Source organism: Palaemon carinicauda, chromosome 10 (assembly GCF_036898095.1).
Source record: "Palaemon carinicauda isolate YSFRI2023 chromosome 10, ASM3689809v2, whole genome shotgun sequence".
NCBI classification, from domain to species: domain Eukaryota; kingdom Metazoa; phylum Arthropoda; class Malacostraca; order Decapoda; family Palaemonidae; genus Palaemon; species Palaemon carinicauda.
In genome coordinates this window covers 120,284,346-120,299,985 of record NC_090734.1, presented here as the reverse complement: position 1 = coordinate 120,299,985, position 15,640 = coordinate 120,284,346, and the positions used below count along the sequence as shown (strand labels likewise).

Here is a 15,640-nt window from a genome sequence, read left to right as displayed (position 1 = left end):
TGTAGCCGTTTCGGATGAGAATCCGATGTTCTTGCTGAAGGCATGAATCTCACTGACTCTTTTAGCTGTGGTTAAGCATATCAGGAAAAGAGTCTTAAAGGTGAGATCTTTCAGGGAGGCTGATTGAAGTGGTTCGAACCTGTCTGACATAAGGAATCTTAGAACCACGTCTAAATTCCAACCAGGTGTAACCAAACGACGCTCCTTCGTGGTCTCAAAAGACTTAAGGAGGTCCTGTAGATCTTTATTGTTGGAAAGATCTAAGCCTCTGTGACGGAAGACTGATGCCAACATGCTTCTGTAACCCTTGATAGTGGGAGCTGAAAGAGATCGTTCTTTCCTCAGATATAAGAGGAAGTCAGCTATTTGAGTTACAGAGGTACTGGTCGAGGATACGGATACTGACTTGCACCAGTTTCGGAAGATTTCCCACTTCGATTGGTAGACTCTAAGGGTGGATGTTCTCCTTGCTCTAGCAATCGCTCTGGTTGCCTCCTTCGAAAAACCTCTAGTTCTCGAGAGTCTTTCGATATTCTGAAGGCAGTCAGACAAAGAGCGTGGAGGCCTTGGAGTACCTTCTTTACGTGTGACAGAAGTAGCAGGTCCACCCTTAGGGGAAGAGTTCTGGGAACGTCTACTAGCCATCGAAGTACCTCGGTGAGTTATTCTCTCGCGGGCCAGAGGGAAGCAACTAGCGTCAACTTTGTCCCTCTTGAGAGGCGAACTTCTGCAGTACCTTGTTGACAATCTAGAACGGAGGGAATACATATAGATCTAGATGTGACCAATCTAGTAGAAAGGCATCTATATGAACTACTGCTGTGTCCGGGATAGGTGAGCAAAGTATTGGGAGCCTCTTGGTCATCGAGGTTGCGAAGAGATCTATGGTTGGCTGGCCCCAGGTGGCCCAAAGTCTCTTGCAAACATCCTTGTGGAGGGTCCAATATGTTGGAATTATTTGTCCCTTCCTACTGAGACAATCTGCTATGACATTCAAGTTGCCTTGGATGAACCTCGTTACTAGTGAAAAGTCTAGACCTGTTGAACAGGAGAGGAGGTCTCTTGCGAACTCGTACCATGTCAGAAAGTAGGTCCCTCCTTGCTTGGAGATGTACGTCAAAGCAGGGTGTTGACCGTGTTCACCTCCACCACTTTGCCTTGAAGGAGAGACCTGAAGCTTTTCCAGGTCAGACGTACTGCCAGAAGCTTCTTGCAGTTGAAATGCATTGTCCTTTGACTCGAGTTCCATAATCCCGAGCATTCCCTACCGCCTAATGTCGCACCCCAGCCTACGTCCGATGCGTCCGAGAAGAGAACGTGGTTGGGAGTCTGAACAGTCAGGGGAAGACCCTTTCAAAGGTTGATAAAGTCCTTTCACCAAGTCAGACCAGACTTTATCTTTCCGGAAACCGGGATCGAGACCGCTTCTAAGTCTTGTCCTTTTCCAGTGAAAAGCTAGATGATACAGAAGAGGACGGAGGTGTAGTCTTCCAAGTGACACAAATTGAACCACGGATGACAGTGTCCTAACCAGACTCATCCACAGCCTGACAGGGCAGTGTTCCTTCTTCAGCATCTTCTGGATGGATAGCAGGGCTGGGGGTTGATCGTCTTGTTCAGCAATGTCCTCATCAGAGGGTTCCTCATCCGAAACTGATGAGGAAACGGCAACGGAGTGGGCAACGTCTGACTCGCTGAATCCGGTCGCACTGGTGGATGCGTGACGGAGCCGGACACAAGATCATGGTACTGCTGCACAGTCTGTGAACTGTCAACCATGGGGACGCGAGGAAGTACAGCGTCAACCCGAAACTGTCTAGACTGTCTAGGTTGTGCAGTCAACCCCCTACAGGGTTGCTGAGGTTGCCGCACTGCGCCACAACAAGTCACCTCTGCTGGTTGTTGAACGTCTTCCTAGTGACACACTGAACGTCCACAACCACCTCCGAGAGTCGCTTAACGCCAACGTGCGACTGGCAACCCACACTGGGTCGCACCGGTGGAGGAACCATCTCAACTGGCGGACGTGAGTAAGATACCTCAGCGTCAACAGGGCGTACAACCAACCGGTAGGAAGGTTGTTGGCTAGAAGGATCTTCTCCGTAAAAAAATCTTCTATCAAGGACACAAGCTTGGACTGCATGTCTTGCAACAAAGCCCATTAGGGTCTATGGGAGCAGGTGTGGCAACAGACGGGGTTAGCGACTGAAGCGGAACCATTTACCATCCCTGGAAGCCTTGTTATGCTTTAATTAAAGTCCATAGGAGGATAAGCAGCTTAAGGCTCCTCTCCAAATGACAGAGTCCTCAAAGGAATATCAGAAGGAGGGAGAACAGCACTTTCTCATCTACAGGAACCATGTCCGAGAAAAGCTAGGTTATCTCAGTGAGGGTCTCACTGGTGCAAAAGCAGCAGACCAGAAGGCAACGTTATGTAACTGCTTGACAGTCTGTGAACTGTCAAAAACTGAACTGTCAACCACAACAGGTGCGTGAGGACATACAGCACTGGTGCATTAGTAGCAGACCAGAAGGCAACGTCATGTAACTGCTAGACAGTCTGTGAGCTGGCAACAACCAAAGCTATGTGGGGAAGCCTCAACTCCTGACTGACTAGTCTGCTGCGGGCGAGTGGCGGTAACCACAGTGGGTTGCGGAGGCTGACACACCGTGTCAAAACACGGCAGCTTGTGGTAGCTCACGCACGGCAACGGAGTGCTCCGTGTGTCTGTGGGAGTCAGCATGCATCTGGCAGGGTCGACTGCGCATGGGTGGAGGAGCTCTCACAACAAGAGTGTGGGAGCAGGCAGCCATGCTGGGCGCACAACCGTGGCAGGTTGTAGGCAAACGGGTGCATCGTCAACCTTCTCCGCAGTCGGAGTGTGGGAGCAGGCAACAACCAAAGCGGAGTGGTGGTGCGTGGTGGGGACTGCCGTGGGTTGCGGAAACTAACGCATCGCGTCAAAACACGGCAGCTTGACTCCACCTTCCCACTGCTGATGCGGTAGCTCACGCATGTTAACGGAGGGAGCCGCACGTCGGCTAACGTTAACATGTGTCTGGCAGGGTCGATTGCGCATCGGAGGTGGAGCTCTCCGCAGCCGGAGTGTGGGAGCAGGCAGCCTCAGCGTGAGCTGGGCGCACAACCGTGGCAGGTTGTAGGCTAACGAGAGCAGTGTCAACCTTCTCCGCACGAAACTCCTGCATAACCGCAGCTAACTGAGTCTGCATAGACTGCAGTAAAGACCACTTAGGGTCTACAAAAAAACGGCAACAGACGGAGCTACTGTCCGTTGTGACTGAGGGTCTAAAACAGCTGGTGCGGCAACAGACGGAGTTACTGCCTGTTGCGGTACCACCTTGCCTCTCTTGGGAGGTGTGCAGTCGTCGGATGACTGCAGCGAGTTCGAACTGACCCAATGGCTACACCTAGGCCGTTGGACTTGCGCGGAAGGGACCGACTTGCACTTAAAAGCTGCAAGATTTGGTTCATGGTTTCTTACGAGAAACCTCTTCCGCAGACGAGGAATAAATGGGCTCTCTCGTCTTTGTGTGGGTGGGGCGATCTCACGTCGGCAACGTGTGTAGATAAGCCCGAAACCACGGAGGGAAAAACGTCTGTTCGTCGATCAAGGCCTGTGGAACCCATAAGTCGTTCGACATTACTTCTCCCCTGGGCTTGGGAGCTTGTAAGAGGTCCCGGACTAGGTGAACAACTGGCACGAACAGACGAACCCTCGGACGCAACACTGTAACACTTTGCGCATATCACTTTATCACTTTTGATTTTCTGTTTGCACTTATTTCACTGAAATCGAAACTTTAACTGATTTCTACCTGAAACACGCAATCCTATCCTTCACTAAAAGGTAGTAATTGCGAAAACAGTTTTACAATGCAACAGAAAAACATAAATAAAGATAAAGAATTCAGTGGCTGGAAAAGAGACTAAACACTAGATCAAATAAACTACGTTTACAATCTCTCACCGCATAAAGCCTGGGAACAAGAATAAAACCCTAGAAACGTTTTACCTTCTTCCCCTACAGCGACTAGGGAGAAGAGTAAAAAACGAGAACAACGTTATCCGCTTGAACGAAACGTTTATTCTCCTCTCTCTCCCTCCGTCTCTATCTCTCTCTCTCTTCTCTCTTGATTTAGCACCTGAGAGAAGAGCCCAATTATATATCGTTAAAACATGTTATTTGCTAAAGGAAAAAACTGAAAGGTTTCCCAAATAAAAAGTTCCTTTATTTAGAATTTAAACCATTTAAGCTAAGAAAGAATGAACGAAACGCTAGAATCGGTTTACTCTTACTGCAAAGTGAAACCGTGATACACTCTCTCTCTATCGTAACGATAGAGCGCAAGTTGAACGTTCTGAACGTCAACAACTGCGGAGACTAAAAACTAAACGTTAGTTCATCTTTGAAAACAGTACGAGACTATCAAAGAAATTCTTCTATAAAACATTAAAATTAAAAAAGTATTAAATTCTTTAAAGGTTAAATACGATATAACGGGCTCAATGTTAATTAACTTCGGTACCAAGTTAGGACCGCCTACTATTAGGAAAGGTCGCATATAAACAAACATAAAAATTTATTTTTTATAAGTTTATAATAATTGGAAAGTTAACCGAAGAGGCCTAAAAAGGCGGAGAGATATAAAATAAATGGATCTATAACGTGTTAAGCAAAATTACCAAAAACCTAAACACACTTCCGTCTAAGGGAAGGGTCGGCCATTTAAAAGTGAAAGAGAGTCCATACTCTCTTCGTCACCATAATTAAATCTATCCAAAACGAGTTCAAGTTTTGAAATGAAGAAAAAACCCCTGCATAGCGAAAGCTCAAAACTGGAATAGTGTACTTCACCAAATCCTTGTGAAAACAAATCCAGTTAGGGACGGCGTATTTAGTAGGTCTTGCCAGTGGCACGACAGAGGGAAAATTGGTTTTTTGTTGACATCGAGTACTTGAGTACCTACTTGACAGATGGCGCTGTTGATGTACACCCCCACCTGTATAGCGATCGCTGGCGTATTCCGCCCGTAGGTTTTTTCTGTCGGGCAGCAGAGCTGACAGCTATATGATCATCGGGTAAGTTTAATATTGAAAAAAATATAATGACGAGTATAATAAGTAAAATCTAAAGACCCCAACAATAATAAAGACCATTCTTTAGTTGTGATTTTCTTCGACCTATTCATTTTTATTGTCGATATCATTTGTAGTTTATTCTCATATACATCCATCATGAGCATTCTTTACCTGGTATATATTTTCATGACTCAAATCTTAGACAACCAAAGAAGCAAATTTGGCAATGCTTTTGTGGTTGCTCCCTTTGGCTTAAGCCTTAAGTCAAGGAACCCAAAAATCATTAGTTAGTATTAAAATTTGAAATTAATGTTTTTCATATTTATTTTAGAAATTATCTTGTTAGTGCTCCGTGAAAAACCTTTGCCCTGCTCAGGGGCTCCATGGTGTCCTGAAGTTTGGGAAACCCTGTTCTAGAAGACATTGCCACTTACGTACTGGTAATCACTGAACTGTAAGAAAAGGTTGTGCAACATGCCAGAGTCTGTTTGTAAAAGTCTGTCAGAAAGATTATAGCTGCTGCCATATCTATGAACATCTCCAGGTACTTCTTCCTTCTCTTGGGCTTGAGACAAAACTTCTGCCAATTGACTAAGATCCACCAGATTAATGCAAAAGGCGAGGAGTTTATCTCAATCCTGAAGCAACTCTTCTTGAAGATGACATGATCACCAAAATCGTTGAGATACCTCAGTCGTGTTTGAACAAGCCTATGCCTTGACTAGCGTGAATAATCGAGTGGACACCTGCGAAGCAGTGGATAGCTCGAAGCACAGGACTTTGAACTGATGCACCACTTCATTGAAAAGGAAGCAAAGGTACATCCCACTCAATTGATGGACAGGTATCTGGAAATACGCATCCTTCAGATCAATATGAAGCAAGAAGTCCTCTCTTCTGATAGCAGGCTGTGGTATGCTAGCCGTCTCCATTTTGAACGGTGTTTACCGAACAAACTCATTCAATAGACAGGTTGATCACCAGTCTCCATCCTAGGGTCGACTTTTCCACCAAGAATAATCGACTGAAAGCCAGGAGACCCATCTCGAACAACTTCTAGCACGTTCTTGTCCGTCATCGCCGAAACCTCCTTCGCTAGTGCCAGAGACTTTGGAAATCCTGGATGATATGTCTGAAGCATCATCGGAACTCAAGCAAATCGAAGGAGTGAGATAGTTGATGAATGAGATGCAGTATCCTGTCTGATAGACCTTTACTACCCATTCTTTCACTCCATGTTGCCCAATGGCTCGACAGGCATCCACCAACTCGCAACAGTAGGAGAGGGGTAACGCCCTTCTCTGCGTCCCTTTCCTCACCCTACCTATTTTCCTGACTAGGCCAGAGTGAGGTTGAATGGGGGGAGGATTCTCCCCAACCTTCTTTGAAGAAGGGACAGGAATGGGCTTGAATTTTGGTGCAGTTGATTACATCTTCGTTGCCAGTCTCGGGGCAGAAGATGAAGAAGCTGCAGACGTCAAGAGCTTAGAGGGGGCTTTGATTCTATAAGTAACCACCTGCTGGATGAGGGAGTCATGACTCATCTTCCTCCATTTTTTTACCATTGGCTCAACATCTTGTTGCTTAAACAGAGATGCCAGTGATAGAGAAGAGTTCCTAAGCACAAAGGCACTTTTCTGTCCCAAGCAGTTGAAGAAGCAACTTGCTACTGCATCTCTCCATTTGAGAACCTAGTTCACCTAATAGTTAGCTAAGTGGCTTGCTAAGAAGTTGACCGCCTTAGCTCTGGAGTGATTGTCTGAAGGAAGATGGGACACAGCAAAGTGAGCTACCGCTCCTGACCAATAGTCCATCCAAGACAGCCTGAAGGCTCGCCATTGATGCCAATTCCATTTCTGTGGAGTGGGAAGTCAAAAAGGAAATCCACTCGTGTTTCAGCCTCTCCACTGATGACACTTTCATCACCTCCTCTATTGCATCATTGATTAGTCTAGACAGACTTGGAGGAAGAACCTCCCGGGACTGGCCAGACCACAGAGAATTCCTTGGTCTTGCGACTTGGAGATCTACCTTGTTCGTGACTACCCTTCCTAACCTAGATCCAGGTACTGTAGTTCAAGGTTCACCTGGAATCCTTGCAGAGCACCATAGCGTAAGTCTATAGACATAAGACTTCTCTTTATGGGCTTGGATGATGCTTCACCGAGTTTTCAAATAAATACCAAGGTCTTAAGCACGGTTGACTCCTTCTCAGGGTTGTCTATATCGGCACGCAGAGGACCCTAACCTGGAGTGGAAGAGTCTGATAGGTCTCAAGAATACGTCCTCCTAACAGAGGATTCCACGTGGAAGGAAGGAATCTCTACCAGCTTCACATAGGGGAGAAGAGGAGCTTACACTGCACCGGGAAGATAGTCCCGAGGCTGAGTAGCAGTACTGATGATTGATATTCCTTCTAGGAGGGTGACCTTTCAGGAGCTGAACATTTCCCATTACAGGTATTGTCCTCCTCACCAGCAAACTTATGTTCCCTAGTTTGCCATTTGGCTTTCATAAAGACCTTGGAGCATGTGATGCCCATCTTACAATCACCAATGCTGTACAAATATCGCTTGATTGTGGTTAGGAAGTTCGTATGATTGGACTTGACTTTAGTGCTGCCTTTGACGGCGTTAATCATGAAGCCCTCGTTTTCAAACTGAAACAGTGGGGAGTGGGTGGGTCTTTTCTTAGCATCATTGCTGGTTTTTTAAGTAATAAAATGTAAAGAGTTGATATTGATGGGCACTATATCTTTGCATCAATTCCATCTACTGAATGTAGATCTGGGGTTACAGAATCCCTTCATAGAGATCTATGGGGCATGAAGTTGAATCCAAACAAAACTCAATGTATGATTGTAAGTAGGTCGAGGACAATTGCTCCTCAAAATCCGGATCTCAGCATTGATGACGTTTCTTTAACTCTGCATGACTCTTAAAGTTTTAGGTGTGATTCTCAACAATAAATTTACTTTTGAGAAACAAGATAGGCCTGCCTCTTCTTCAATTGCACAAAAAAATTGGCTTATTGAGAAAGTCTTTCAAGATTTTCAGTGATCAGTCTATTCTGAAGTGTTTTAATTCTTTCCTTCTACTTTGTTTCGAGTCTTGTTCTCTGTCTGGTCTTCAGCTACTAATTCTCATATTAATTTGTTGGACAGGAACTTAGGGTCTATTAAATATCTTATTCGTGATCTAGATATTAATCTCAGGCACAGTCATTCAATTAGTTCATTATGCATGTTGCATAAGATTTTCCATAATTCTGACCATCCTTTACATTCAGATCATCCCAGACAGTACCACCCTGTTCATAATACTAGGTATGAAGTTAATTCTAATAGTCAGACCTTCTCCATCAAAAGGCTTAATACTACACAATATTCTAAAAGTTTTATTCCAGTTATGACCAAGTTGTGGAATAATCTCCCAAATTGGGTAGTTGAATTGGTAGAACTTAGAAAATTCTAACTTGCAGCAAATGATTTTATGTTAAACAGACTGACATAAGTCTCTCTTTATACAGTCAAGCCTTGTCATTCGCAAAATTTAGGTTACAGGCACTGGTGCAATACACAAATTTTCCCGAATAAATACTACACTGGGGTGGGCTAACTCCTAACCCAAAAAGTCACTGCCCCTTGCCACAAGCGGGTGCCCGAGCTGATGATTAACACTGTAAATACAGCTTAATATTATTCTAATTTGGTTTCTAAAAGTTTAAAACCAAATGTACAGTGTACAGTACATTTGCACACATGTACACTATGTACTGGACGCAGTAAGGTTACAGTACAGTCTTGTCTTACAGTAAAGTTTACCGAGTCATCATCATCCCCTTGCGGTTCTGTATAAAAAAAGTGGTTCCTATCTATTAATACTGTGTACTGTAACCTAATACTCAATGATACTGTACAGTATATTATTGTAATATATGTACTGTACAGTAATATTACTACAGTCCAGCTTAACTGCAGTTACTATAAGTGTTATGTGTTTTCGTTCAAGACTCGTAGCCTACGCCACTACTTTAGAAGCATGACACAACTTATGTGTTGTCTCTTGCGCAGTATGTTATCTAGAATTTCTTTTAAAAAAATACAGCTTAGTTTATAAACTAAAAACTTAAATATCTAGATAATAATTGTTTCTTTTAATAAAACAAGAACAATGCATTCTCTCTCTCTCTCTCTCTCTCTCCCTCTCTCTCTCCCTCTCTCTCGCTCTCGCTCTCTCTCTCTCGCTCTCTCTCTCTCGCTCTCTCTCTCTCTCTCTCTCTCTCCCTCTCTCTCTCTCTCTCTCTCTCTCTCTCTCTCTCGCTCTCTCTCTCTCTCGCTCTCTCTCTCTCTCTCGCTCTCTCTCTCTCTCTCTCTCGCTCTCTCTCTCTCTCTCTCTCTCTCTCTCTCTCTCTCTCTCGCTCTCTCTCTCTCGCTCTCTCTCTCTCTCTCGCTCTCTCTCTCGCTCTCTCTCTCGCTCGCTCTCTCTCTCTCTCTCTCTCTCTCGCTCTCTCTCTCTCTCTCGCTCTCTCTCTCTCTCTCATATGCATGCAGTATTCATAGACATAACACAAATAATTTTTTGAGACTTTCAGATATGTATTTCATTACTATAAAATATGGTTCCACAGAAACCACAATGTCTATGTCTCATTAAGAGCTTCTCATTAAAGGGTTAAAAGGGCAAAATACTTGTATATATGTATGAACAAACTGTACCTTCATTTCTGGAAACAGCCTTGTGAGGAAACAGCATAAAGGAGTTTAATCCTCCAAGAACTCCATGCATTCCGCCAACCATCAAAGGATCAGGGACATCCTGAAAAAAAATATACAGTATATAAAATTTATCATCAAATTTTTATAAACAAAACTTAAAAATAAAATTTGTAAGAATCAATTTGCATTTTTCCTAGCTATATAAAAAATACTGTAGTTCTTTAAAATAGGAAACCTGTCTTCAAAGGAGCTGTAACATGCGTTTAATTCGTTAACGAAATCGTTAACAAGTGATGAGCGCGAGTGAGTAGCCCAACCCTTCACCTGCATGTCAATTCTTAAAATAACACCTCTTTACAATCCCGGTAACCAGTAAGCGAGGGCAAGACTGAAATACATAGAAGACCCTAAGAATGTATTAACTATCTTAGTGGTGAATCAAACTTTCCAGCAGACGTTTCCTGATAAATGCGTAAAAATTACAACTTTAAAGGTAATTTGTATTTTTTTTAACAACACAAACCTTGAGCTCCTTATTATGGATACACTTTCAGCGAAGCTGGAAGACTAGCCATAAGACTTTCAGCGAGGTATAACTACCCCACCGCTAGTTAGCAGGATGGATAGGGGGTTAGCTGGCTACCTCGCTCTCACACACACACACACACACACACACCGGTGTTGTCTCGTCATTTTTAATTGCAGGCAGGACTTAAAGGGGGATAGGTGATGGCAGGAAAAATTTGTATAAAGAGCTCAAGGTTTGCATCGTTAGGAAAAATACGAATTACTTTCAAATATGTTATTTTGATTATAAAATAAATTTTTGAATATACTTACCCGGTGATTATATAGCTGCAACTCTGTTGCTCGACAGACAACTATACGGTAAAAACTAGCCAGCGATCGCTACACAGGTTGCGGGTGTGCCCAACAGCGCCATCTGTCGACCAGATACCCAGTTCTCAATGTAAACAAAGACTCAATTTTCTCCTCGTCCCACTGCGTCTCTATTGGGGAGGAAGGGAGGGTCATTTAATTTATAATCACCGGGTAAGTATATTCAAAAATTTATTTTATAATCAAAATAACATTTTTCAATATTTAACTTAGCCGGTGATTATATAGCTGATTCACACCCAGGGTGGTGGGTAGAGACCAGCAATATATGTTTACTCTTTTATGAGCTAAGAGTTTTTATTTCATTTTAGAAGTTATCAAAATAACAAAAACAAAATAAATAGGTACCTGGTAAGGAAGTCGACTTGAACAATTACTCTGCCTTTTAAGTACGTCTTCCTTACGGAGCCTCGCGATCCTCTTAGGAAGCTGATCGACCCCTAGGATCTGAAGTATCAAGGGTTGCAACCCATACAAGAGGACCTCATCAAAACCCCTAATCTAGGCGCTCTCAAGAAATGACTTTGACCACCCGCCAAATCAACCAGGATGCGAAAGGCTTCTTAGCCTTCCGGACAACCCAAAAAACAACAATAAAAACATTTCAAGAGAAAGATTAAAAAGGGTATGGAATTAGGGAATTGTAGTGGTTGAGCCCTCACCCACTACTGCACTCGCTGCTACGAATGGTCCCAGTGTGTAGCAGTCCTCGTAAAGAGACTGGACATCCTTTAGATAAAAAGACGCAAACACTGACTTGCTTCTCCAATAGGTTGCGTCCATTATACTTCGCAGAGATCTATTTTGCTTAAAGGCCACGGAAGTTGCGACAGCTCTAACTTCGTGTGTCCTCACCTTAAGCAATGCTTGGTCTTCCTCACTCAGATGTGAATGAGCTTCTCGTATTAACAGTCTGATAAAGTAGGATAAAGCATTCTTTGACATAGGCAAAGATGGTTTCTTAACTGAACACCATAAAGCTTCAGATTGGCCTCATAAAGGTTTAGTTCGCTTTAAATAGAACTTAAGAGCTCTCACAGGGCATAAGACTCTTTCTAGTTCATTGCCTACCATATTCGATAAACTGGGAATATCGAATGATTTCGGCCAAGGTCGAGAAGGCAGCTCATTTTTGGCTGGAAAACCAAGTTGTAGCGAACATGTAGCTTTTTCTGACGAAAATCCGATGTTCTTGCTGAAGGCATGAATCTCACCGACTCTTTTAGCTGTGGCTAAGCATACCAGGAAAAGTGTCTTTAAAGTGAGATCTTTCAGGGAGGCTGATTGTAGCGGCTCAAACCTGTCTGACATGAGGAATCTTAGTACCACGTCTAAATTCCAACCAGGTGTAACCAAACGACGCTCCTTCGTGGTCTCAAAAGACTTAAGGAGGTCCTGAAGATCTTTATTGTTGGAAAGATCTAAGCCTCTATGCCGGAAGACCGATGCCAACATGCTTCTGTAGCCCTTGATAGTGGGAGCTGAAAGGGATCGTCCTTTTCTCAGGTATAAGAGAAAGTCAGCTATTTGAGCTACAGAGGTACTGGTCGAGGATACAGATACTGACTTGCACCAGTTTCGGAAGACTTCCCACTTCGATTGGTAGACTCTAAGGGTGGATATTCTCCTTGCTCTAGCAATCGCACTGGCTGCCTCCTTCGAAAAGCCTCTAGCTCTCGAGAGTCTTTCGATAGTCTGAAGGCAGTCAGACGAAGAGCGCGGAGGCTTTGGTGTACCTTCTTTACGTGTGGCTGACGTAGAAGGTCCACCCTTAGAGGAAGACTTCTGGGAACGTCTACTAGCCATCGAAGTACCTCGGTGAACCATTCTCTCGCGGGCCAGAGGGGAGCAACTAGCGTCAACCTTGTCCCTTCGTGAGAGGCGAACTTCTGCAGTACCTTGTTGACAATCTTGAACGGTGGGAATGCGTATAGATCTAGATGCGACCAATCTAGGAGAAAGGCATCTATATGTATTGCTGCTGGGTCCGGGACTGGTGAGCAATATATTGGGAGCCTCTTGGTCATCGAGGTTGCAAAGAGATCTATGGTTGGTTGGCCCCAAGTGGCCCAAAGTCTCTTGCATACATCCTTGTGGAGGGTCCATTCCGTTGGAATTACTTGCCCTTTCCGACTGAGACAATCTGCCAAGACATTCAAGTTGCCTTGGATGAACCTCGTTACTAGTGATATGTTTTGACCTTTTGACCAGATGAGCAGGTCCCTTGCGATCTCGTACAACGTCAGTGAGTGGGTACCTCCTTGCTTGGAGATGTACGCCAAGGCAGTGGTGTTGTCAGAGTTCACTTCCACCATTTTGCCTCGAAGGAGAGACCTGAAGCTTTTCAAGGCCAGATGTACTGCCAGCAGCTCCTTGCAGTTGATATGCATGATTCTTTGACTCGAGTTCCACAGTCCTGAACATTCCTGACCGTCTAATGTCGCGCCCCAGCCTACGTCCGATGCGTCCGAGAAGAGAACGTGGTTGGGAGTCTGAACAGCCAGGGGAAGACCCTCTCTTAGGTTGATACTGTCCTTCCACCAAGTCAGGCAAGACTTCATCTTTTCGGAAATGGGGATCGAGACCGCTTCTAGCGTCTTGTCCTTTTTCCAGTGAAAAGCTAGATGGTATTGAAGAGGACGGAGGTGTAGTCTTCCTAATGACACAAATTGTTCCAGGGATGATAGCGTCCCTACCAGACTCATCCACTTCCTGACTGAGCATTGTTCCTTCTTCAGCATGTTCTGGATGCATAACTGGGCTTGGCTTATTCTGGGGGCCGACGGAAAAGCCCGAAAAGCTAGACTGTGAATCTCCATCCCTAAATACACAATAGTTTGGGATGGGACCAGTTGTGACTTTTCCATATTGACAAGGAGACCCAATTCCTTGGTCAGATCTAGAGTCCACTTTAGATCCTTCAGACAGCGACGACTGGAAGAGGCTCTGAGAAGCCAGTCGTCCAAATAGAGGGAGGCTCGGATGTCCGATAAATGAAGGAATTTGGCTACATTTCTCATCAGCCTCGTAAACACAAGTGGAGCTGTGCTTAGGCCAAAGCACAGGGCTTGAAACTGGTAGACAACCTTTTCGAAAACGAATCTCAGAAAAGGTTGGGAGTCCGGGTGGATGGGGACGTGGAAGTAGGCGTCCCTTAGGTCTAAAGAGACCATCCAGTCTTCCCTTCTGACCGCTGCTAAGACTGACTTTGTGGTCTCCATGGAGAACGTCTGCTTTGTGACAAAGACATTCAGAGCACTGACGTCTAGCACCGGCCTCCACCCTCCTGTCTTCTTTGACACCAAGAAGAGGCGGTTGTAGAATCCCGGAGATTGAAGGTCCGAGACTTTGACCACCGCTCCCTTCTCTAGTAAAAGAGACACTTCTCGTTTCAAGGCTCGTCTCTTGTCTTCCTCTCTGTACCTGGGAGAGAGATCGATGGGAGACATTGCTAGAGGGGGTTCCCGTACAAAAGGGATCTTGTACCCCTCTCTGAGCAACTTCACAGATTGTGCATCTGCGCCTCTCTTCTCCCAGGTCTGCCAGAAGTTCTTGAGTCTGGCTCCCACTGCTGTATGAAGATGCGGGCAGTCAGACTCTGCCCTTATAGGACTTGGATCCTTTCTTCTTTCCTCGTTTCCCTTCGGCACGAGCACCTCCTCTGCTGGAGGCTCTGCCACGAAAGGGCGGAATAAAACGGGACGCTGGAGTGTCCATCCTTGGTCTAGCTGACAAGGTAGGCAAAGGGGGAGCTTTGCGAGCGGAGGACGCAACAAGAACGTGAGTGTCCTTCTGCACCAATGAAGCGGCTATTTCCTTAATCAGGGCTTCTGGAAAAAGGCACTTGGAAAGATGAGCAAAGAGAAGCTCAGATCTCTGGCACGGTGTAACTCCAGCTGAAAGGAATGAGCAGAGGTTTTCACGCTTTTTAAAGGACTCCAGACACAAATGATGCAGCAAGCTCATTAGACCCATCACGTACGGCCTTGTCCATGCAGGACATAATGAGCAAGGAAGTCTCTTTCTCTGTCGGAGAGATCTTTCTGCTTAGGGCTCCTAGACACCAGTCTAAGAAATTAAAAACTTCGAAGGCCCTAAAGATACCTTTCAAAAGGTGGTCCAGGTCCGAAGATGACCAACATATCTTTGAGCGTCTCATGGCAAGGCGGCGGGGAGAGTCTACAAGACTTGAGAAGTCGCCCTGGGCAGAAGCAGGAACTCCCAAGCCGAGAACTTCTCCCGTGGCATACCAGACGCTCGATCTAGAAGAGAGTCTAGCAGGGGGAAACGCAAAGGCTGTCTTCCCTAAACTCTTCTTGGACTGCAACCATTCTCCTATCACCCGCAAAGCTCTCTTGGACGAGCGTGCGAGGACGAGTCTAGTAAAGGCAGGAGTGGTAGACGGCATGCCTAACACAAACTCTGACGGCGGAGAACGAGGAGCCACAGAAACAAACTGGTCCGGAAACAGCTCTTTGAAAATGGCCAAAACTTTTCTGAAGTCCAAAGAGGGTTGAGTAGACTTAGGCTCGTCCAAATCTGATTGTGGTTCATCTATGTGTGCAGCAACATCATCATCAGAAAGTTCCTCATCCGACAACTGATGAGGAAACGGCAACGGAGTGGGTAACGGCTGGATCGCTGAGTCCGGTCGCACTGGTGCATGCGTGACTGAGCCGGACGCAACGTCATGGAACTGCTGCCCAGTCTGTGAGCTGGCAACAACCATGGCAGCGCGGGGACGCACAGCGTCTACTCCAGACTGTCTGGACTGATGTGGGTGCGCAGTGGAAACCACACTGGGTTGCGGAGGTTGACGCACCGCGTCAAAACAAAGCAACTCTGACGGTTGTTGAACCTCCAGAACATCAACGGCAACCTCCGTGCGTCGCTTAACGTCAACATGCGGCTGGCAGATCAC

At 45.3% G+C, this 15,640-nt stretch overlaps 1 protein-coding gene across 2 annotated transcripts in view; it reads right to left on the bottom strand.

The window, feature by feature from the left end:
- Nup75 (nuclear pore complex protein Nup75) overlaps nucleotides 1-15,640 on the bottom strand; it is a 140,610-nt gene that overhangs the window by 86,126 nt on the left and 38,844 nt on the right. For both annotated transcript variants that reach the window (XM_068381775.1, XM_068381774.1), the window contains exon 2: nucleotides 9,820-9,919. In XM_068381775.1, coding sequence (XP_068237876.1) covers nucleotides 9,820-9,919 — 100 coding nt within the window. The remainder of the gene's footprint in view (nucleotides 1-9,819; nucleotides 9,920-15,640) is intronic.